This window comes from Medicago sativa, chromosome 1 (assembly GCF_051527215.1).
Source record: "Medicago sativa cultivar Bolivia chromosome 1, Bolivia_mono, whole genome shotgun sequence".
Taxonomy (NCBI): domain Eukaryota; kingdom Viridiplantae; phylum Streptophyta; class Magnoliopsida; order Fabales; family Fabaceae; genus Medicago; species Medicago sativa.
Window position 1 is genome coordinate 4,568,042 of NC_140749.1, and position 25,677 is coordinate 4,593,718.

General features: G+C 33.7%; 3 protein-coding genes and 1 pseudogene across 5 annotated transcripts; 1 reads left to right on the forward strand and 3 right to left on the reverse strand.

Annotated features, from left to right (window-relative positions):
* Nucleotides 1–125: 125 nt before the first annotated feature.
* LOC146951910 (uncharacterized) lies at nt 126–2,859 on the reverse strand. The gene is made up of 2 exons (XM_085756356.1): nt 241–2,859; nt 126–153 (listed from the first exon to the last, which is right to left on the reverse strand). Exon 1 carries the CDS (start codon nt 2,620–2,622, stop codon nt 271–273), a length of 2,352 nt encoding a protein of 783 aa, XP_085612482.1. The 5' UTR covers nt 2,623–2,859; the 3' UTR covers nt 126–153; nt 241–270.
* Nucleotides 2,860–4,507: 1,648 nt separating this feature from the next.
* Nucleotides 4,508–7,178, forward strand: LOC146951911 (deSI-like protein At4g17486; annotated as a pseudogene). The gene is made up of 4 exons (XR_015032682.1): nt 4,508–4,638; nt 5,634–5,877; nt 6,128–6,465; nt 6,855–7,178. The product of XR_015032682.1 is annotated as a deSI-like protein At4g17486 (transcript).
* Nucleotides 7,179–8,135: 957 nt separating this feature from the next.
* On the reverse strand, nt 8,136–14,958 carry LOC146951912 (lysophospholipid acyltransferase LPEAT1-like). 2 transcript variants are annotated; one of them, XM_085756375.1, is made up of 9 exons: nt 13,891–14,958; nt 12,655–12,774; nt 12,477–12,514; nt 12,306–12,370; nt 11,350–11,418; nt 10,320–10,453; nt 9,455–9,595; nt 8,694–8,757; nt 8,136–8,598 (listed from the first exon to the last, which is right to left on the reverse strand). In XM_085756375.1, exons 1-9 carry the CDS (start codon nt 14,389–14,391, stop codon nt 8,579–8,581), a joined length of 1,152 nt encoding a protein of 383 aa, XP_085612501.1. In that variant the 5' UTR covers nt 14,392–14,958; the 3' UTR covers nt 8,136–8,578. The 2 variants fall into 2 exon arrangements, with proteins under 2 accessions (XP_085612501.1, XP_085612492.1); XM_085756366.1 differs by having other exon boundaries at nt 12,655–12,771; nt 13,891–14,527.
* A 5,171-nt stretch (nt 14,959–20,129) lies between these two features.
* PEX11A (peroxin 11A) lies at nt 20,130–21,270 on the reverse strand. Its single transcript, XM_085756389.1, has one exon. The coding sequence runs from the start codon at nt 21,191–21,193 to the stop codon at nt 20,411–20,413; it is 783 nt and encodes a 260-aa protein (XP_085612515.1). The 5' UTR covers nt 21,194–21,270; the 3' UTR covers nt 20,130–20,410.
* Nucleotides 21,271–25,677: the final 4,407 nt, after the last annotated feature.

The following is a 25,677-nucleotide window of genomic DNA, read 5'->3' on the forward strand; positions in this document are numbered from 1 at the left end:
TGTCACTGTAGGTATATCTAGAGTATCTTACCCCTTGAATCATTCAACTATTGGATCTTGGATTGTAGACTATGATGCTAGTGATCACATATGCTCTTCTCTAAGTTCTTTTGATTCTTATAAGTCATTACATCCAGTGGCGTTGCCAGGAACCTGGACCAGGGGGTTCATACTTGCGAACTTTAATTACTAATAATTATAATAATATATATTCAAAAAATTACAGTGCATTCAGTGTACCTTGTAGTCAAAATACTTCATATGCATACTCTACAATTGCTCCCTACGAGGTGCCATCTTCTGAAATCGTTGAATAATCAACTCCTTATCAACCTTTTTGAACACATCTCTCTCAATGTAAGTCACAAGACAATCGTTTAGAAAATCATCCGCCATTTGATTACGCAATCTGTTCTTCACAATCTTCATAGCAGAAAAGGCTCGTTCAACGGTTGCTGTTGCAACAGGTAAAATCATTGCTAACTTCAAAAGTCGGTAGACGAACGAATAAGTAATATGCCTTTTAGTTGCAACCAGTTTTTTTGATAGATCACTTATTCCTTTCAAAGATGCAAATTCTACACTCTTACGCATATCAGAGATGTAAGTCTCAAGTTGACTATCAAGGAATACCAATGCGGTTGGAGAAAATTCATTTGGATAAAACTTGGCAAATTCAATCAACTTTGCCTTGTCAAAACTAGAGAACAAGTTGGTTGGGCTCAAACACTCCATGCAAATAAGCAATCGACTATTTGTCTCATTAAAACGATTATTAAGTTCTTGAAGCTGCATATCCACAACAGTATAAAATAATTCAATGCGGTAATGACTCTCTATTGTGATAGAATCAACATTACCTCCACGTTTTGATTGTCCACGAAAGTATATATCATCCATGTTTGGAATGCTAATGCCATGCTTGTTGCAAAATAAAGTTACCTCCTCCAATAAAGGTTCCCATCCATCATCTCTTAGTGTTTGTAACAACTCTTTTGTAATGCTAACCAAGTTCATAGCATTGACGATGTCTTGATCTTTTCTCTGCAATGCTTGTGACAAATCATTTGAAATACCTAAGACTTTTTTCATCAAATGCAATGTGATAGCAAAATCAAAATTATTCATTAAAAGTAAAAGACCATTTGCTTCCCCTCTTCCATCTTTGACTGAAACATCATCTTTCAACATTTTAAGAACATCAATTACAGAACTATACATCAATATCAAATTCACCAAAGTTCCAAAGTGGGAACTCCAACGGGTATCAGCAGCACGTTTCATATTTCTTGCTTGATTCAAACCTTTTCCACTAACAACTTCTCCATCTTCCAATGCATTCTTAACATTGATTCTTTGTTGTTCGTGAAGCATGTCAGTATGTTTGCAAGATCCTCGAACAACATTTGTTAAAGTGGATATTGTGCTAAAAAGAGAATTAACTAGAAGGTGATCTCTGGAAATAGCAACCAATGCAAGTTGTAATTGATGAGCAAAACAGTGTACATAAAATGCACATGGACTTTCCTTTAAGATCAAAGTTTTGAGACCAGAAAATTGCCCTTGCATGTTGCTAGCACCATCGTAACCTTGTCCACGAATTCTTGAAGTTGTAAGTCCGTGTTTGCAAAATAGTTCATCTATGGCCATTTTTAATGATATGGCTGTTGTAAGTTTAACATGAACAATACCCAAAAATCGTTCAACAATACTTCCATGCTTGTTAACATAACGCAAAACAGCAGCCATTTGTTCACTATCAGATATGTCTCTTGATTCGTCAACAAGAATAGCAAACAATTCATCTCCAAGGTCATCAATAATAGCTTTGGTGGTTTCCAGAGAGGAAGCATTAACAATTTCCTTTTGAATGGATGGTGAACTCATTTTATCATTTTCAGGAGCATTTTCCAATACAACTCGCTTCACTTTCTTTTTTTTGTCAGCATACCATCTAAGCATTTCAAGGAAGTTCCCTTGATTAGAAGATTCTATTTTTTCATCATGACCACGAAAAGGCAATCCTTGCTTCATTAGAAAGTGAAGGCAATCAAGGGAAGCCGTTAACCTCCTTCGATACAAATCACGAGTTGTTTCAGACTGCTTAGACAACACAACTTCAATATGTTGATCTTGTTTCATTAAATCTTCACATTTCTTCCAAGCTATGTTATGAGCACAATTAGGGCCTCCTCCAACATGTAATGAGAGTTTGGATTTTTTATTCCAACTAGTGAATCCATCTGTTACAAATGTATCACCACCGCATTGTTTTCCAATATCGGGTCTAAAAAGATAACAACATAAACAAAATGCGGCATCTTTTTCTATACTATACTCTAACCAATTTCCAAATTCATTGAACCAAGAGGGACTAAATCTTCTCATTAATTTTCCGATGCTTCTTTGAGGAAAAGTGTGTTGAGTAGGTTGGTATGGTCCTCTTTGTAAATATGTTCTGCGTATTATCTCTTGATCATTAGGATGATATGATGACATTTTCGGCCGCTTTCCAGGATCGGATGGCAACTCTTCCAAATTACATGGAACATGTTGTCGTTGTCGTTGAGAACTAGATCCTTGCTCAATTGATGGTAATCTCCTCTTAAAAAGTTTCTCCATAAACTCCTACAACATTCAAAACAACAATTTACACAACTGATAGCAATATCATTGTTTTTATTCTGATACATTTGTTCCATGAAAAATGCCTATACACAAGCAGACTAGCAGTATACACAAATTTATACAGTATGTCAGTATTCACAATTTTCTGAATCATAAACAATCAATCAGCAAGCAGTAACAACATGTCAGTATTCCCTAAACTAAACAATCAATCAGCAAGCAGTAACAAGTTACTAACAACAAGTCCCAATTTTAAAGAATATAACAAAAACCCCCAAATTAGAAACCCTATAATTTCAAAATTCTCAAATCACAAATTTCTGAATCATTACGTGGAAGAAGGCACGGTCTGTTGGTGGTGCGCGTGCGGTGGGCGGTGGCCGAGTTCGTGTGTTGAGAAGCGCGGAGATGCGCGGTGGTTTACAACAAAGAGGAAAGGAGATGCGCGGTCTGTTAGCTTAGTGGTGGTGTGCGGTGGTTTTCCGGCGGCAGATCTCAGGGAATGAAGAAAGGAGATGAGAGTGTGTAGTCAGTAGAGAGAAGAGAAGGTTAGAGAGAGGAAATAATAAGAAAATGAGTCTGAGGTTTGAGTGTTAGAAAGACTGTCTTGGGTCAAGGTGCAAAAAATTAATTCCAGGGGGTTCAAAGTACAAATAATATTGGGGTACTGGTGTAATTTTATTAAGTCCAGGGGGTTCAGTTGAACCCCCTCACTTCTATGTAGCTCCGCCCCTGATTACATCAGTGCACCTAAAATTACCAAATGGTAATATGGCTATAGCAAAATTTTTATGGTACTGTGCAATTCTCACCAGGACTTGTTGCAAAGAGTGTGTTGTTTGTTGCCGAATTCAATCTGAATTTGTTATCCGTACCAAAACTGAATCAAAAATTGACGGGGACTAAAAAAATCAAAGAAATGTAAAGGGGGACCAAAATAATGGTTTTAGAAATAGAGGGATTAAAATTTTGATTAAGTTAAAATAGAGATATCAAAAGTGTATTTAAGCCTATTATTTGTTAGGTAATGTACCATCTCTTGTTTTTAGGCAAGTAGCTTTTGTGTTAGTAATACATTTTTATTTAATTATTTATTGGTCTTTGTATCCTTCTAATTTTATGGGATGTCCATGTGAAAGACTATTGTGCGCATGCCTCTACGTAGGAGCCGGATTAGTTACCCACCTTTGGTGAGTCGGAAACCGGTGCGAAAGCCAAAAAAAAAAAAAAAAATTGCCCTTCATGAGCTCTAGGACTAATGGCTGATTTTAATTTTTTCTAATCATTTTTAAATTATTGATTTTACAGTTTTTTGTTGCGATTATATTCTTGAATTACTTTTTTTACTTGAAACTTTTAAATTTTATTTTCTGCTCAAATTCTTTTTTATTCGAAACTCACTAATCAAATAATTAAATTTCTCTAAAACATCTCACCTTTTTCTCTGTTTTTAACTCTATACCTTACAAAGTCGTCAAAATATTTCATATCACAATTGTCGTGAACTATTTAAATATTTATGCAGAAATTGTAAAATGTAAGTTTAGGAGTTTTAGATTGAGTAAAAAGAAGGAGTTTTAGATGAAAAGATTACAGTGGAATTGGTTTTACTCAATTGAATATGCATTTTGCGTGAAAAATGCAATAATAACATTCTGTGTCAAGTATTTCACAGAACATAACCTGTGTTTCCAAAAAGAGTGGTTACCGCTGGGCCGTTGCAGCAGTTATTTGATAAGTGGAACGTTGTCAATATTTAAACTGTTTATAACTGCCAATTCATAAATTTTTAGTTGCTCTGTCTCTTCATCAAGTAAGAACATGAATTCTGGAAAAAATCTAAGCATTTTCTGCATGATTGAAGTATAGGAAACATATTTTTGTAAACTAATATCAAAAGATATATTTGTGTTTATGCAAACATATTCAAAGTATCATGAAGGGAATTCGTTGTACATCCCATTTGCATCAAATATCCAAAAGTTTGGTGGGGGCGAATTGATTCTGAAGGTTAGTGTGATTACAATTCACACGCTTTGAATTTCTCTACGTGCAATTTTCATCAACATCTTCTTTGTTCAAAGTGTAACATCATCTTCCCAACAAAAAGTTCGAACACTATTAAAGTTGAAACAAACATGTTTTGTCATACTCTTTTACTGTTAATGCCGTTTTCTAGATCTGGAAAATTAACTTCTTATATCTTTGCTGTGACAAGTTGAGTCCTAACTCAATTTTTTTTTCTTCATGTTTGGAATATATGAATCTTACGCTTCATTTTCATGTTTATAACAGTAGCAATTTCTGTTCAACACAAAAAACAATTATTTGGAATGTTACATTTTTCTTTTCTTTTTTTTGACCAAAATATTTCATTGTTCTAAGAAGCTATTTGTACAGTATAATAAGAATCTATTAGGGTTTTCTCCATATGGAGATTGTTTACAAGATCTTTTAAAATCTAGGAGGGGTAGAATTGGAAAATATTCTGCACTCAGTTACCAACATGCTTTGCAGAAGTTTGGTCAGATTTTTGTTGTTGATATCATTTACCAACCAAATTGTTGAATTTTTAGTTTGATAGGATGACATGTTTGGATGTTCTCTGGTACCTCCAGAATTGATTCTAACTCGGCTAGAATTTGGAGTTTTTGGTTCTACAAATTAATTTAGTCTCAAATTTATGTTCAACCAACCCGTCTTTATGTGAATGTGGAAACATAAATTATTATACATTCGAGAATCAATTTAAAATCTTTGTTTAGTATCGAGACAAGTAAGGTAATTCCGCCCCCCCCCCCCCCCCCCCCCCCCCCCCCCCACACACACACACACACACACTTGTCGAAATTTGACTGCATCTTCATTTGTATTTCCTGAATCATCTCATAAGAAGGAAGTTTCTGTTAATTTTATTACACCAAGTAAATTTTTTATTTTTAATAAGTCAAAATGTTAACATAATAAATAGGGGATGCTCTATCTCAAACATTTGTTGAATGCAGGTACTATGTGAGTGTTCACCTTAGGGAAAGATGAAATTGAAGTGTAAGAAAGGACGGAAATCTATTGAACCTCTTCATTTAAAAGGAAAATCACCGGTGACTTGTTTATCGCTATTTCGCAAAGTAAATTCAGCTAGCCATGGACCTGGAAAAACTCCAGTTTATCTTAATGTGTATGACTTCACACCCATGAATGGTTACATGTATTGGGTCGGTCTTGGTATCTATCACTCCGGTGTCGAAGGTATGGTTTTAGGCTCGTAGGTCATCAAATTTGCTCATGCTCTGCCTCTTAATCTTGGCATGTGACTTAAATCAACCTGGATTTTTCTCAAATGTATTAGAATGCATATTCACTGTCTGTGTAAAGATTTTTTACACTGTGAATCAATCATAATTGTCATATCATTCAAAATGTTTGGCTTTTATTATAATTACTTTTAATGTCACACCTTTGATTCTAATATCTGATGAACCATACTTGTATTTTACAGTTCATGGTGTAGAATATGCATTTGGATGTCATGACTCCCCAACAAGCGGTGTTTTTGAGGTTGAACCTCGGCAATGCCCATGCTACAAGTTCAGGAAGTCGATATTTATTGGAACTACATCTTTGAATCCAGTTCAGGTTAGGGAGTTCATGGAATGCGAGGATGCAAACTACAATGGCGACACATATCACTTCATTACTAAGAACTGCAATCACTTCTGCAAAGACATATGCTACAAGCTTACAGGGAAATCAATTCCAACATGGGTAAATCGGCTTGCTAAGCTAGGTATTTTACTCATCCTGTCTCAATCAGATAATAGTATACTTTTGCAGTATGTTTGTTGCAATCTCTCTACTGTTTAGGATATTCTTTTGAGGGGAGGAAATAAAAGGTGCTAAAATTAACCATCCAAAATTGTGTTTGTGATATTTCTGAGTTTCTTTCGTTTCCTTGCAATTGCTTTGAATCCAAAATGCGATGTTATTCTTGAAACGGCCACTGTTAATATTGTTAATTAATAACTGTTAGCATTATGCCGGTAGAAGTGATAAACCTTTGACCTCATCCTGATCACTCTACCCTTAACACCTCGACCTAGCCACCAAACCAACCTTATATCTCACAAATGGCTACGATGTTGATACTCATTCATAATCATGAGGAATCTCAATGTTTTCTTCTTCGTTTGGCATTAGTATTTAGTATTGACACCTTGTTATGACAGCTTCAATTTTCTGTGGGACATTACCCTAAATTGCGAAAAAAAAAAAAGGCTAAGAAGTGCTTTCAATTCATTGTCCTCAATCTCAATGCGTCAAAAGCAGTTATCAAAATCTTCATTGTTTCTACGGTCACCCTTAAGAGGCTGTTTATCATCAAAGTGGCCATCATGGGAATTGAGCAAATCTATTAATCGTTCCTTCAAAGAAAGGTAACTGTTTCTTTGTACCTTGAAAATGGTATGAATGAATGAGATGCATGTTTGTAATTTGTACCATCTCTTGTATTATTATTTTTGAGGTAATGTACCATCTCTTGTTTGTGCTTAGTCTTTTGTAAGTAGCTTTTGTGTATGTAATACATTTGTATTTAATCATTATTGGTCTTTGTATCGTTTCAATTTTATCGGATGTCCCCGAAGGGACTATTATTATTGTTTTCTCCCGTTAAATTGTCCTTTTTTTGATATAATTTATTGAGGTGTAACAGATTCAATATTAACTCTATCAATTTGCAACTATGAATGTTCCTTACTGAGTTGTAGGATTATAGGATGGTTTTCATTTTTTTAGTAGTGTTTTAATGTTTTGATTTTACCATTTTTTGTTGCGATTATATTTCTTATATTATTTTCCTCAAAAAAAAAAAACTTCTAAATTTAATTTTTTTGTTCAAAATCTTTACGAATCTTGTTAAAAGATATTGAAGTACAGTTAAATATTCAATTTACAGTGGAATTGATTTACTTAATTTAAAACCAACAGATTTTATCATATGTAAAAAGGCATCAAAATACAGGTAAATATGCAATTTAATGGCCATTTTGAGTGTAAAATGCAATAGCATTCCGTGTCCGAACATAATCGCACTTTTTTTAGATATAATCACACGTTTTGCTAATATGCCTGCGTTCAAACTGTGTCTTACATACAATGATACTAGTCTTTGCTTAATGTCGTAGGAATGCCTGTTATAAGGAAACAAAATTAGTTAAGCAGGTTCATAGAATATAAAAAAATTCAAACTAGATGATAGTAAAATTCATAAAATCAAATATTTTACATATTTACGTGCCTCTGTGTTCCTATATATTACAATTCCTACCATTTAGTATAAAAACTTCAGCACTTGTCAAGATTACTAGGTTAAAAACTTGGAGCCTAAATTTCCCTAGGCAGTAAAAAAATGATCAGAATCAGCCATTATACTGTAAACCACCTCACTCTTGAGAGGATCAGCCAAAAATTAGTACCAGAAAGTCTCTATGCTGAACGACACTATGCTCTAAAAGAAGGATCCATAATCAGATACATTTCAAATATGAATCTTGCTCAGCAAAGAATTTGCTATGTTAACTTTCTTTTTCATGACATAATAGTACCAACGTGCCTCTGTGTTCCTATATATTACAATTCCTACCATTTAGTATAAAAACTTCAGCACTTGTCAAGATTACTAGGTTAAAAACTTGGAGCCTAAATTTCCCTAGGCAATAAAAAAATGATCAGAATCAGCCATTATACTGTAAACCATCTCACTCTTGAGAGGATCAGCCAAAAATTAGTACCAGAAAGTCTCTATGCTGAACGGCACTATGCTCTAAAAGAAGGATCCATAATCAGATACATTTCAAATATGAATCTTGCTCAGCAAAGAATTTGCTATGTTAACTTTCTTTTTCATGACATAATAGTACCATCCAGTGAATACACGGGACACAAAGCCAGATTAGCATTGAGAAAACAAACCTGCAGGAACATGAAAAATATGATTCAGATCCAAGTTTATGTGGACATGGATTTCTAAAATGAGGCTTGCAAGAAAAGTTACGATAATTTGTTACCATTAAGAGCAGAATGATATATTCGTTTCTCAGCTAGCCCAATATCTGAAAGTAACATATTACCCTGCAAACAAAACATACAAAGAATATCATGCTTGTTCAACAAGAAAAGCCAACGGCAACACAAATAGTCAATGCATAACATGGAGGCGAGCATCTTATTACACACAAACGTTGCTATGCATATGTTTCAAACAAAAAAAGAAACAATCAATCCATCATATACAAAAGCTTAATAATTCTTTGAATGAATTAACTAGAATCACTTTATAAGCAAATATATTAAGTGGTGCTACTGCAATATCTTGATTAGTGGTAATTCACTCAAGTCTATAGGAGGAATATTTTCTTGCAACTGCTTAGACACGTGGCAGTAGGGGAGACACGAGTGAAGTAAATGTGTATCCTGTTAGAAAGAGCTATTAAAAGCAGAAAGGGATATAGGTAAGACAGGAAGTCATGGAAAATAAATTGGGAACCATTGAGTAAGGCGAAGGCAGACCCCTCAATGACATTCCCCTGTCTCTACCATTTCCATCTTTTCCTTTTCATTTATATTTTTGTTTTGCTAATGTTAAGGGGAAATACAGAGGTCTTCCTCAAGGGTAAACAGTTAATCTCCAAGCTTTCACAAACTCTTACACCAAGACTGATTTCATCAATAGAATAGGAAAACACATATCCTGCCTAACTAATTGTGATTAAAAGCTTTTAGTTTTAGGATGTATTTTCGGTTTTCACAATACATATTATTTGCATACCTCAGCAGCCATCAATCTTCTAACATTATTTGCATATAGTTTGGGATTATCTTTCTCTTGTTGTGAGGGATAGTACGTAGGCAACTCTGTCACCTCCATATAATTTACAAACTGACAGAGAAGAAAAATCACATGACGCACCTGCCACAAAACATGTATATTAGCTTTTCAACAACAAGAAATATTGCTAAAGGATAAGGCTTAAAATAATATTATCAACAAGATCAGACAAAAGAACATTTATAAACTAAAGCACAAGCGGTTTCAAACACAAACAATTTGTATCAGCAAGACCGTTAGCATGACATGTTTTAAAATAATTTGGTAGAAAGCAGAGAATTTAGCTAACTCGTGATCTGCAATTTAGATAGACCATTCCCGCCCCCACATGAAACCCAAATGTAAGTTAACTTTTCACGTGAGGTACAGCTCTAGAGTCTAGACTTATTCTACCACATATATACCAAAACAGATGAGGAGCAGCTCAGATATTTGGTAATAAAATAGGTCTTTACAACTTTTATAACAAGTTCAGATTCACTTTTGTGCGAGATGAAAGTGATTTTAGAAGCATAAAATTGTTTTTGACAATTTCAGGTATTCTTGAGCATAGCCGCGAGTCAAGAATAGACTAACATAACATGAAGCTTAAATTTTGAGCTTTTGCGTCCAAATGACTTTTAACCTCAAATTTATTGTTTACTCATTTTACGTGAAAATAATCATACATAATCACTTGCCATTCAACACACTAATAACCAACATTAACTTTACAAAAATTCATTTAAAATCAATTTTTGCCCTTGCATAACCAAACACTCACTTAATGGAAATAGGAAACTCTAATACATTACAAATGCCTTACCCCAGATATGGAATCCCAGGCAGGACTAAATCTCTGGTAATGGTAATTTAAAATTACAGGAAGTACTGGTGCACTCGCTAGAAAACCACCACTCTTGAATGGAAGGAGATATTCTCCATTTGTGGTTGTACCTTCTGTAAAATATCCAACTTTATCAAATTACATGATCAGAAGAATATAAATATGCTTGAAAATTTAAGATTATCCAGCAACTCCCTAAGTTCAATATATAAAATTATACATTGAGCAAAGAGATAAATATTGACTAGAAGTAGAACATTATATCACAAGCTAGTGCTCCCATATGCACCTAATACTTTACACACTAAAAAAAAAATGTTTAAAATATCCAAGATATTTAAGATTTTAAGGCATATGGTCTAAAAAGCTAAATATTTTAAGATATAAAAGAGAGATTATGTTGAAGACACAATAATAAAAGTGTTTCCTAAATGGATAGGATTGGATACATAGATCAAACAACTTCATAACTCCCTATGATAAATAGTCTAATTATGAACTACTGTATTTCATGATAATTTTACTTCTATTTTCTGAATACAGATGTGAATACTGCAATTACTCCCTCTGTAACAAAATATAAGCAAAAATGAGTCAAACAAAATTGATGTATTTGGTTACCAAATACATCAACTTTCTTTGACTCACTTTTGCTGATATTTTGTTACAGATACAATTACTCGCGCTAACTTTTGATATATTAATTCTCTCCTTCAATATAACATTAATTTTATACAAATTTTATGTGCAATGCTACAGTTGTTCATGTCCTGGCTATAGTTTTCAAAACTTGTTGTATCCCTATATATGTGTTGCATGCACAAATCCCTAATGCAATTCGCTACCATATTATTATCTTTAAAAAAATCAAATATAGAAAAACACTATCATCTTGTTTTAACATTAAGAAACAAAAATAAAATCAAGGAAGTGTCAAATATAATAAGAAAAAACAAAATGAATAGGATAATTTTATCCCTGCCCCCAGAAAATATTAAAGGATGATAACCTGGAAATAACATCATAATTGGAGCAGATGTATTTCGATGAGCTTCTCGAATTCTTTCAGTGACAACAGCTGCAGGAATAAAGGCCATAGAGCTTTATCAGACATTTTACAGATCTATATAACTCAAAAAAAGATTGGTCATGGTATAAAATCTAAACACAAATTGCAAAACTGGAAAATGTTCATTATTAAATTAAACAAAGTGTTACGACCCTAGCTTGACTTGCTAATACACGCAAATATGCATAACGGATGGACAAGTAACACCACTACACATGACAAACAGCTAAGGAACGTGACAGACACTGGTTCAGATATTAAGGATGGAATGTAATATAAGACAGGATTTTGTTGATGAAACATCCCTGAAAAGTGGTCAGTGATAATCCAGGATAGGAAGGATGTATACAAGCCGCTGTTACCTCACGATATTTTGAAAGCCCAATGTCTCTACCACAAAAACGGCTAATCTCTAATCATCCAGAATAATCCCTAATTCTCTCTCAATCTCACTCACTTCACAGCTTATCTTCGCTACATTCTGTTAGAACTCTAAGTATCTACCTAACTCTAACTTCCTCAGAAAATAAAAAACATCATAACAACAGAAGTCGGCCCTGGGAACTAAGATAAGTTTTCTCTAACAGATAATTCAATCCGAGATAACTCAGATGAAAGTTCTTCAATCCCAAATTACCAACCCATCTATCCCTGGAGCAAATTCGAAAGACGTTGTCTTCTTCAGCTACAACGGAACAACATGGTGGAAATTGAAAGACATTGTCTTATTCAACAATTTAAAATCCAAGATGGAAAAGCTCCGGTGCAATTACTTGACTAAAAAGGGAAGAGAAGAACAACACAGAAGGGGAATAGGGACAACTAATTTACTTCATTTCAGTTGCACATATTTTCAAAATGATTAGAAAGTGCAAACACACCAATAATCTATGCACCTGAAACACCCTTGAAGTCTGATGTCTTTGACTCCCGCTGAACGTAGATACAACCAAGACACTTGCTGTTACAAAAACAAACCATATTATGTAAGCAATATATTCTGAATAATCCTGCGTATAAAGAAAATATAACTCGTATTTAAGCAAATAATACGTAGGGAAACAAACCTGATGAGACCAACTAGAGGAATTTTACCCACCGACCTCTTCATTGACGAGATCCAAGATTGAAATGAAGCACAGCAGATGAAGGACAATAGTCAGTAATGAAAAAAAGGCCGATATGAAACATGCTTTTAAGATAAACTGAAGGAGGGTGTAAAAAACTTGTAAAAACAACACAAACCTTAGCAACAAAACTTGGGAATGAGTTAGACATGTGATACAAAATATCAATGTATGATACATGATTAGATATTATTACACCGGGTCTTCCGGTCTCTGCAGGCTGGCTTTTGTTTTCCTTCTAACATTGAAGAAGAAAGAAGAAATAGAATAAGCAAAAGTAAAACCAAATACCAACACAGAAAAAAATTTCTAGCAGAAATTAATAAACGAGACCGCAACAAACCATGTTATCTATTTATCTAATTAGGTTCTCGTAAACCTTCCCTTTACCCCTTTAAGAAAGGACCAAAATAGGGTAGAGTTTCTCAAAAAGTACTTTAGCAGCACAATATTTACAGCAAATCAAATAAAGGGAAAGTAGATATATTTATAAAACACAAACACACAAAAGATCTTCATCTGTTTTTGGTTCTGCAGTAACAAAATTTGATTTTGAGTGAATTGATTATGTAAAGTTTATTCTGGCTAAAAGTGTGCTGAATATAATGTCATTTATGCTCAGATACATTCATATAAATAGTTTCAACGGTAAATTCTAAGCTAAAAATCAATTGTAGAGGCAAAAACTTCAAATTCTAGGTTCAAGCTATAATCAATTCTGAAGTCAAAATCTAGCTGCAAACTATAATCAATTCAGGAGGCAAAAACTTCAAATTCTAGCTTCATGATATAATCAATTATAGAGGCAAAATCAAAACTTTATGCGAGAAAATCCAAATATGTCGAAATCAATTCTACCCCTCAATAATCAAATTTGTTTCCTCCAAAAATGGAAACCAGACATATACAGCTTTCGTCAAAGTTGCGGTAACACAATGTGATTCTGCCAAACTCACCAGCAATCCTAACATGCACTTAATCATCTACCGTGGTAGTTCCGAACACATGCTTAATCAAATTCAAACATCATATATTTCTAATTGTATAAAAAGGGCAGCCCGGTGCACAAAGCTCCCGCATACGCAGAGTCCGGAAAGGGGTCCCACCATTTGGTGTATTGTTCGTAGTCTAACCTGTTTTCTACACGAGGTTGTTTCCAAGACTTGAACCCACATGACAACAATATTTCTAATTGTTACAACCAAAATAAAATTACATTTCAAATTGTTAAGAGAAAAATAGCATTGCTGAATTTTAAAACAATTTGAGTAAAAACCTTTACATGTAATGTTTACCAAAAACATAAACTAAACATAATTATCATGATCATGATCATGTTTGAAACAAAATGTACCTCATTGGATGATGAGGTAGGGTTTTGATGAGCACAAGAAGAAGATTGTCTAATCCAATAAAACCCTAAAACAAAAAGCACAATCCTAGAAAGCATTTTCCCACACTGAACAATAACAACCCTTCTCCAACCAACAACATGAGCATAATCCTCTTGTTCATCTTCCCTATTAGGAACAGAAAAAACGGTACAAACCCTACAAATCAAATAATACAAAAGCAACAACGTCATAGCCAAAACAACCCTAACAGGAACAAGCGTAACCAATGCAACTCCCAATAAAACCTTCTCCTTGGTAGGTAACTCGCCACGTCCCATTGTACCGTAAACATCACGGCGAACGTAAGGGGAGAATTTGTTCTCGAGGTCGGAGGTGTTGGAAGCGAAGACGGTGGTGATGGGTTTGAGAAGAGGAAGGTCGTCGGGAACTGGTGGCGGTGGTGGTTTTGATGATGAATTTAGGTCTTGGAGTTCTGACTCCATTGTTTTTAGGTTATTCATTTGAATGCTTTTTCATTGTTTTCGTTTTTGCAGAAAATCCTGGAACATGAACGATTCACGTTCACGTTCGCCTTCAGAATATTTCAAAAAATCTTTGTAATAAATTCTTCAGTTTTTTTTTTTTTCTTTGGTTGAAAGTGATTTTTTTAAAATAAAATAGAGAAATATCTTTTTTTTTTTGCTTGACAAAAAAACAGAGAATTGACAGGGAAGTCGTTATCGTTGGCCACCACTTCCATATCAGCAATGAGGTGTAGTTGACCAATTGTCTAAGAAGAAGATCATTTATTTCATTTTTTTTTTAATAACTTTTTTTTTTTTGAAAAGATTTTAATAACTTTTTAGTTAGGTGGTAAACAACCATAAATAATTTTAGATTTTTTTTTTTTTTTACATTTTTATAATACAAAATGTATTCAAAGGTGTGAAGGACGGATTACTCTGAGTTATACAAGTCTTGTCTTTAATTGTGATATTGGACTAGACACGTTTTTTAGACTTATACTCGACCCTTAATTAGATGATTTTTTAAAAAAAAAAAATCATTAACTAGATATGAGTTTGATTAAAAGGAGTTCATATAAAATAAGATTAGCTTTGTCCAAAGTCACCAAATAATTATATAAAGTTTCACAAATAATATATATGTTATTTTTAGTCAAAAAAAATAATTGTATATTATTTATTCAAATTCACAACAACAACAAAAATTAAATCCGCAAAATGTTTCGTGAAAATTTCTTCAATCTAGTTAGAAATCACAAAATCAAAATACCAAAAAAAATAAAGGATGAAAATACCAAGGGTGCGTTTGTTTCAAGTTATATTTGTAGATTCCTGAGAATAAAACGATAGGAATACATATGCCTATGTTTGTTACAAGTTTACTAAATTTTATTTCAGGGTATAAAACGTTCATGGGAATAGAAAAATTTTCCTAAAGAAAAGGGTGGGAATAAAGTTCTCATGGAGATGAGAATAAATTCATGAGTAATTTCCTATTATAATTCCTATTTTTATGGCTCCCAGGAATATTATAGTGTTAAACAACCATCTTTTTTCTAAATACCTTGGAATAAAATTCTCATCTTTATGGTCCAAAGAATATTATTCCTGGAAATGAATTTGGTAAACTTAAAACAAACACACTCCAAAAAAAAATCACAAAATCACCTCATAAAAATCTCTTGAAATCAAATCGCATTTCACAATGCGATACAAGATCAACGCAACATAGAAGCTTTAAGCTCATAAAAAAACGCCGATGTCATGTTTGTATGTGTGATGGTGACAATTGTAGGCGCACAAAGCAAGTTATTGGAACGAAGCAAGGAAATATAGTGTGAATAGTAGTTCAAATTAGATGCAATAAAATTACTCAATTAATTAATGATAGATGCATTGTGAAAGACTAGAGTCATTTGTTCATGTTTGATAGATCCCAAGAAATAACTAAAAAAGTTATGTTTGTTTCAACAACCTCTCAACCAAAGAACTTTTTAACTTACACAAGTGAATGGGTGGGAGATTGCAGCAGGCTCCTACCATTACCATGTTGTGGTTACAGTATAACAAAATTTATGAAGTACAATTCTACCATTAGAACTCGTGACCACAAGCCACTAGAATATAGCAACCCTATCTTTTATGAGCAAAAATTCACTCTTTAAAACAGATAGAACCAGGGGCGGATCTAGGTGTAGCTGAGGGTGTGCACCTGCACACCCTGAACTTTTAAAATTTGCACCTATAATCTTAATTTTTTGCACTTTGCACACCCTGAGAAATTCTTTTTTTTTTTTTTTTTTTTTTTTTTTTTACTCTCACAAAGAAATGAAAAATGAAAGGAAAAGAAGTGAGATATAAGTGTAGCAGGTCACAGAAAGAAGAGGAGCAGAAAGTGAAATGAAGCAGAAGCAGAAAAGAAGATGAAGTGTGGCAGCCGATTTTCTTTAATTTATTGATAGCTGCAAAATAACTAAGGGTTGTCTGTGCTAGGTCATTATGGGCTTGGACAGTTGGGCCACCAAACTTTTGTAGTAAATGTCACTTTGGGCTTCAGTTACTTGTGTTTCATTTTTACTTTACCCTTGGAATAAATAGAAAATTAAAAACCGAAAAACTTATTAATTTTTTAAGGAAACGTTTTGTCACTATATATATTTTTTTTTTAAGGCAGTCATACCACTACATTTTTATTTATTTTGAGAGGTAGTGTAGCCTTTCCCTTCTAAATTTATCTAATAATTCAAATTTTTTTTAACTATCTATAACTACTCTCTCCTTTCTACAATGCTTTTTACTAAAAAAATTGTCTCATTTCATATGTTATTTCACAATATTAATAAAACATTTTTATTATTTTTTAATAATACCAATTATTATTTATTGTTTTATCTTTCTTCAATTTCTTTATTTTATTTTTCTCATATCATTAATAAATGATAATTTTGTAAATGATAATTACAATAAATAAATTTGTAGTTTAAATGAATGATTAAATTGAGAGAAAAAAGGTTACACAAAGACTTTGTGCGTGTGCGAATATACTATAAAAATTATAAATCAAGCAAGTAAAAAATTTCGCCAACAACTTTGCACCCCCTGGTCCAGGGTCCTGGATACGCCACTGGATAGAACAATCACGAACGAAAAACAAGCTGCCAAACCAGTTATACTATCGCCACTTCAAACAAGCATTAAAACCGTAATCTCCAAATATAATAAATTAAACAACCTAAATCGAGCCAATCCAATTATGATGCAATCTAACCAGGACACGTTAATATCATTTTACAAGCACAAACAATTAGATACATATGTTGTTCAATGTTGTCTAATTAACCACTGACATAACTCGATCAACATCTCTAACATCATTTTAGATGTAACTAAGCTATGAGAAACCATCAAACCTCTATCACTGACACAATTTTGTTGGCCGAAATCAGTCTTCATTATTGGTACATTATCTTGTTCACAGAAAACAATGTGACCTATGAAACTCATTTTCTTCGTAATTGATAATATACTCATAATACACTCGAACTCACATTCAAAGCAGTATGACACTAACCATATATCATACTACTTGAGAGGCGAGTTTTATTATACTATCGACGAGGACGGAAATGAGATTTCAGTAGGTACGTTGATTTCAAAATGAATATGATGATGCACTTGGTCGAGTTATGTCAGTGGAGGTTTAGGTGGTTTCTCAGAGCCTGGTTATGATGTCCTCGAAGTATTTAGTATGTGGGGCATTCATAGTCTGTTAGTTCGGTTCACGATATATTGTAAGTTACATATAATAAAATTAAAAAGCATGATATAATTAGTGCCATAGTTATACTATCACATTACTCTTGTAAAGAAGCAGATATATTAGAATAAAAAAAAAAAAATTGTTGCATGAGCAATGGACAAATTATTTGATGAGTTCAATAACTAAGCAATTGTGTTCAAGTGGTTAATGAACTCCACTAAAGTACAAATTAATATGAAGAATATGGGTTTGATTTCTGTGTGTAATAAATTTTAGTCATACTTTACTTACATCCCGACTGAAGTGTGGATTACTATGACATCTTACCCCTACGAACCGAAGTTTAACACAAATAGCAACAACAAAAGAAAGAAAAATAACAGCAATAATGAAGTAAATGTAAAAAGAAAGGTGTCCCTCTCTTGAGGAGCAAAGAGACAAGTCTCTCTCTCTACTTAGGCCTGTTTACACACAATATCAGTGAACTAAGAAGGGACTTTTTTTCCCAGCATTTCAGCGGTAAAGATTGGGTGTCATCTTTGTTCGGAAGTTACCAATATTTATACCCAAAAATTAGGTTAAAGCAGGAGGAAGAGGCCAAAAGATGCTTGGCTGGAGATGGTGCGAAGTTGGTGGTTTGCGCAGTGTCACAGAAATGCATAATGTGTGCTACTAGAGCTCAAAATGGCAGAGGGAAATAACAAATTATAAAGATAACTTTGAAGTAACCTAAATTGAAATGAGCCGTTGAAATAGTTTTACCCTTGTTTTTTAACTTTGTTTTCTTTTCTCTTGTAGTGAGATAACTTTGTTGTAACTTGTATATTTCCTACTTTGTCATTTTTATCTTCATATTGTAACTATTTTATCTATAAGAGATCATTAATACAAAATAAATTATTTTTTTTAGTTTTTATTTTGTGATGTTGAGCATATAGATTATATGATGCTGAATCTTGTACTTTTATTGGACTAAGGTAAAAAAACAAATAAATAAAATGAGTCCAAGGGACATGATTACTTAACCAATTTTCATATATAAAAAAAACAAAACAAATACAAATTAAAAAGGTGGGCAAAATAAGGGTATAACAAGCACATTGGTCCATTATCCGATCCAAATTTAATTACCTTGGTAATTATACAACAACCTAAAGAATTTATTTGCCTCATAAGCACAAATCATTCAGGATTCAAGTTCAACACTCTTCTCGGGTATGATTTATACCTGAGGCAACAAAAGAAGGAATTATAACGTTCTAATTAAAAGAAGAAAGGAGTTTTTACGCTCGGATTAAAGAGTCAGATTCACCACACCTCTCAGATAAATATAGGAGGGCGAGCAAGTCATTACTACACGATATAAAAATAAAAATATATAACACGATATATTTAAAACTTTTTAAATATATATAAAATTTACAACATTCACTAGTGTGAAAGTCATGCAGTGTTTGACTTACATGAAAGAATCCAGATAAACAAAGCCAAAAAGGTACATGATATACTTGCATGCAGTGTTTTACTTACATGAAAGAATGCAGTGTTTTACTCTTTCTGTTGTCTTAAACCATATTACAGCCTCTATAGTCATAGTGACACCAAAACCTTAGCAAAATAACTAAAATACAAAAGCTAACATAATTAAAATTGCATCTGAATTTGATTTGACATTTTACTTATTTCATTGTTTCCTGAAGTCCACAGATTGAACAACAAACTTTCTTAAGTCCTGTACTCCTATTCTCAGAAGGAAGATTGAGATGAAAGTTTGAAAATCGGTCAGTCAGCAGCAATCTTCCCAGCATGTAAAAGAGATGCTAATTACTAGCAAACAAGTAATGTATCAAATAGAAGTTACATAACTACTCAAGATATATGCTCTTCCAAGTCTGAAACAGTTTTGAAAGATTTGTGACATATCATAACATTACTACAATGAGGAAGCTTAGCAAAAGAACCTTTTGAACACACTCTTCCTATCAAGTTTCACATTCAAATCATTTTTTCCTATTCTCTTCCAACTTCAGGGTTGTGTTGAGTTATACACATATATATCAAATGGAACTGCAGAGCAACAACACTTGTTATGAAAGAATTTATAGTCTGTACTCGCCGTCCATCTAATAATTTCATTAGAAATTTTACACCTCTCGACATAAATCCACAGATTGCTAAGAAACAAGACACAATATCAATACAATTCTTAAGGTTTAAATAGAACATGCATACACTGGCAAGACTGTGATATCAAGGTTTTTGATTTACACTACTCTGGCCGCAATCGAGGCGGCACCATAACAATCCACGTTATCGAAGGTCATGTCAATATCAAGAAAATCATGATTCACAACTACTATAATTCTTCTTAGTCTAAAGTCTAAACCACTTAAAATGAAGAAAATCTACGAAGCTGCAAAATTATCTCAATCAATAACAATATTATAAACCAAAATTCTACAAAAACAAGCAATTGTAACAAGATATAATCATTTTATTTAAGAATTATTGGGTGTATCTCTCAACCCAAATTTGAACATTGGTTTGTCACACTGTATAAGTCTAGCCTTTTCCACTAAACCTATAACCCAGGTGTCATTCAACGTCCTTGCAGCTACCAATTGAGCTGTACTTATAGGACATTTATCGATTATTCGAAGATAAATAAACTACATTTCATAAAATTGTAATGTGTAAAACTGTAAACCTAAGTAACTAACAAAACAAATAAACGCACCGGAAAAACACATTCAATCAGCAAGAAACCCAATTCTTATGAGTACTGATCAATGCAGACAAAAGCCCAGCAGATGACAACAAAATGGGCTTCGAAAACAAACCCTTCCCATCCAAGATATCATCCAAAGCCATCAATCCATCAGCCAAATCCTGAACAATTGAAAGCTTCTTCATCAAAATTTTCTCTCTCAATTTCCTCAACTTAATTTCCTCTTCTCCACAACCATCCCCTCTCAAAACATTGATCTCAATACTCGATTTCAAACACGCTTCATCCTCAACAATAATCCTCAAATCCCTAGTTTTCAACGCAATGCTTCCAAAATAACCAATAAATTCAGCATAAGCACTTATTTTCGTGAAAATTTTAGAACGTTTTGGATCGATTAAACCGGTTTTGGATAACCAAACGAATTGTTCGATAAAAAAGTAAAATCCTTCACCACCGTAAGCGATAAAGGAGAAGATTAAATCGCGTGTGGAATCAACGCGCGTGTTACGTAGCGCGTTGAGGTCTTGAACGAATTTGCCGAGACGGAAAGCTTTTCGGCTAACGCCGACGCTAGATTCGAAGCTTTTGAGGCGGTGAGTGAGGTTCGGATCCGAAGCTGAGAGGTTAGAGGCGAGGATTAGTTTTGCGGTGTAACGGGAGATTTTGAGGAGTTTGTCAACGCCGTCGCGTTTGGCGAGATAGGTTTCGACGTGGGTTAAGAAATCTCGTTCTTTTGGTTTTGGGGTTGTGGCGAGATTGGTTGGTGGTGGTGGGTTCGGTGGTGGAGGTGCATGTTGTGAAGCCATTGATGTTTCGAAAATGGAGGAATGAAGAAGGATTGTCTTATGCTTAGTAGAAAAACGTGACAAAACATGAAGAAAAAAACATGTTAATACTATTGTTTAATTTTTTTTTATCATTTAATATTTTCTTTAAATATTTTTATATATGTTACGTCGTCTTAACTAGCATATAATTCATTTGGTAAAAAAAATTGTAGTCCTGAGAGATTGAGATTCGAATCCAAAATTCACCACTTACTAATTTTAATAAATAAATTTTTAGGCGTTAAGCGATTTGATAAAAACAAATATTGTGCTATGCCAATAAATGAATTTGTTCAAGCAAAGTACTTGTATGAGATTGTAAGATACCTCTTAAACCTTTATAAGAGGTCTTGATTAGAATGCAGCTATAAAAAAGTAGTAGTGTTAAATCGTTTCAGAAAGAATTTTATTATTTATTGCGGGTTGAAAAATTAATTTTTTGAGTTCTGCGTAGAGAATGCTTGATTCACAAAAAAAAAAATGAAATTTTTCGGAATGGACTTGTAATGTTATAAATCTTGTTTGTTGGGAAGAGGCTGCTGCACTTGAAACCTGAAATGTTTAATGATTATGCATGTAAAACTCAAAGCGTATGGGGTTGCCACACTAACCTTTAGGTTCGATTCGCCCCCACCAATAACTATAATTGGATGCGATAAGGAATGACTGGCGAATCCCCTTCAGGATACTATGAGTTCCTTGACGTGTATTGCACAACCACACCAAGCGTATCTCCTAACAGTATTTTACAGATTTATGGTTCCAGCAATTCACTCATGCATTAGAGAATTGATGGATGATTTAGAGTAAGAGAATGATGAAGAATTATGTTGTTAGTGCAACAAAATTCTGTCCAAAATTGTGTGTCAAATTAATGCCCAAATGCCAAGTATTTATAGTGCATTATATGACCCTTCACATGAGAGAAAGCACCCCTTTGACTTGAATCAATGTTATGGTTCATTAAACACCATTTTGCCAAAGGTTATGATCATTCATACTTGAACCAATGCTATGGTTCATTAAGCACCATTTTGTCAAAGGTTATGATCATTCACACTTGAACCAATGCTAAGGTTCATTAAGCACCCCTTTGCCAAAGGTTCTAATGTATATGAAAGCTTCTCATGAAGATTTACAACTCTTGATCTAAAGTGATTACATTATTTTGGAAATTACCAACAATCCCCCACCATTTTCAAAATACTAAATCTCATAAATCCGGAAATTCCATGCCTTCAAATAATGGTATCTCACGATTTGAACCATTACTTAGTAAGTTAAGTTTTCGCTCATTCCCAAATAGTATGGTAGGCAAGCTTTGAACCAACTATTCATTAGAACAAGTGTGCATAACTTACACATAGAATCTCGGTATCATTGATAAAGAGACTTGTAAAATGACACATTAAGAAGGCCTTGTGTCATATATCCCTTTTCATGAGAATTTAAGAGTCAAGCCCTTGAACTCCGTGAAGCGGCCAAACTTCATTCTCACACAGGTAGACTATATCGGGAATGCCCCATAAGTATGCATTCCAGCAAATATATGTTATATGTCCATTAAGAGGAAAACCTCATCCTACCTTTTTTCTTCTTATGGTCCAAGTACTTTTACCTTTGGGATGTATCTATTGTCAAGTACTACAATTACTCTAATAGTGTACTTTCACCATTGAACCCAAGACTTGATGCTACTCAAGTGTGGGTTGAGTTTCCACTATTGGTAATCAATTAGATATGGGCTTGAGTCCCATCCCCAATGATGTCTTCAACACCATATCCTTTGTCAGACCTTTCGTCAAAGGATCTGCAAGATTCTTCTCTGTTCTTACGAACATGATGGAAATTACTCCATTAGAAATCAAGTCTCTTACATAGCTATGTCTTAAACCAATATGCCTTGACTTCCCATTATAAACTTGGCTATAAGCTTTTGATAGTGTGGATTGACTATCACAATGTATGGATACTGGCGCCATTGGCTTTTGCCAAACTGGTATGTCATACGGTAAATTTCTTAGCCATTCTGCCTCTTTACTCCCTGCAGCCAATGCAATAAATTCTGCAGCCATGGTGGAGTCGGCAATGCATGTTTGTTTCTTTGAACCCCAAGAAACTGCACCTCCACCAAGGTTGAAGATCCATCCACTTGTGGAAGCATGATCTTCAACATATGTTACCCAACTAGCATCTGTGTATCCTTCTAAAACAGAAGGCTCTCCACTATATGTTAAACAATAATTCATTTTTCCCTTTAAGTATTTTAATACTCTTTTCACAGCGTGCCAGTGTTCTTTACTTGGATTGCTAGTATACCGACTTAACCTTCCAACAGCATATGCTATGTCAGGTCTAGTACAAGTCATAGCATACATCAAGCATCCGATTACTTTAGAATATTCAAGTTGTGCCACCGGACAACCTTTGTTTGGTTGCAAACTGACAGTTTGGTCAAATGGGGTAGATATCGGTTTACAATCTAAATGATTGAATTTCTGAAGCACCTTTTCTATGTAATGAGATTGGGATAAACCAATATGGTTACCATCTCTTATGATTTTAATTCCTAAAATCACATCAGCTTCTCCTAAATCTTTCATATCAAAATTTCTGGATAAGAAAGCTTTAGTTTCTTCTACCTCATTTATACTTGTACCAAAGATCAACATGTCATCTACATATAAGCAAATCATGACCCCTTTTCCATTTTGGAATTTACTGTAAATACACTTGTCAGATTCATTTATGATGTATCCGTTGGCTAACACAACTTGGTCAAACTTTTGGTGCCATTGTTTGGGTGCTTGTTTCAACCCATATAAAGACTTAGTTAATTTACACACTTTATCTTCTTGACCTTTGATCACAAACCCTTCCGGTTGTTTCATATATACCTCTTCATCCAACTCTCCATTTAGGAAAGCAGTTTTAACATCCATTTGATGGATTACAAACTTATGGATGGATGCCAGTGCAATTAGCATTCTGATTGATGTTATTCTTGCAACAGGTGCATATGTATCAAAATAATCAATGCCTTCTTTTTGTGTAAACCCTTTAGCAACTAGTCTAGCCTTGAATTTATCAATGGTACCATCCACTTTCATTTTCCTTTTAAAGATCCATTTACAACCTATCGTTTTGGATCCGGGTGGGAGATCTACCACTTTCCAAGTTTTATTACCCATAATTGTATCCATTTCTTCTTGAATAGCTTCTTTCCAAAAGGCTGAATCTTGAGATTTTATAGCCTCTTCATATGTTACCGGATCATTCTCAAGGTTAAAGCAAATTGGTCCATAACTATTTATGGATTTACCTGTTCCTTCTACAAGAAACATGAAGAAATCAGATCCAAAATCTTTCTCTTTCCGGATCCTTTTACTTCTTCTAAGTTCTGAACCATCCAATGTATCTACATTAGATTCATTGTTTTCTAAATTTTGTACATTAGAATGAATAATATCCTTGGGATAAGAAATTGAGTTAAATCTATCTTCTTGAAAAATTGCATCTCTTGACTCAATTACTGTATTAACAGAATATGAGTCATTCGATTCAATAGTCAAGAATCTGTATGCTTTGCTATTTTCTGCATAGCCTAAAAATACACATTCAATTCCTCTTTCACCCAATTTCTTTCTTTTTGGTTCAGGCACTTTCACAATTGCTCTACAACCCCAAACTTTTAAATAATTAAGAGTCGACTTCCTTTGTTTCCAAAGTTCATATGGGGTTATTTTGTTCCTTTTGTTTGGAACCCTATTGAGTATGTAACATGCTGTTAGCATTGCTTCACCCCAATATCCTTTAGATAATCCAGAATATGACAACATGGCATTAACCATTTCTACCAAAGTCCTATTCTTCCTTTCCGCTATTCCATTTTGTTGTGGGGTGTATGGTGCAGTTACTTGATGCACAATACCAGTGGATTCAAAATAACTCGGATGATAGAACTCTCCTCCCCTATCACTTCTAAAGCATTTAATGAAAGTTTCATGCTGAAGTTCTACTTGTGCTTTAAATATTTTGAATTTATCTAAGACTTCATCTTTTGAATGCATTAAATAAACATAACAAAATCGAGTGCAATCATCAATGAAAGTAACAAAATACTTTTTACCACCAATGGTGGGCCAACCATGTAAATCACATACATCTGAATGAATTAAATCTAGCACCCTAGAACTTCTTTTAACACTTTTAAAAGGTTGTCTTGTAATTTTAGTCAACATGCAAGTAGTACATGAATCAAAGTTTTTATCAAAATTAGGAATTAGATTTGATTTCATCATATCCTCCAATTTTCTAAAATTAACATGTCCTAATCGCATATGCCATAAATCACAAGACTCAACAATATAAGCAGAAATCATATTATTATTATTATTATTATTAATATTTGCAACATTACATTTGAACATATTCTCACACAAGTATCTCTTTCCTACAAACAC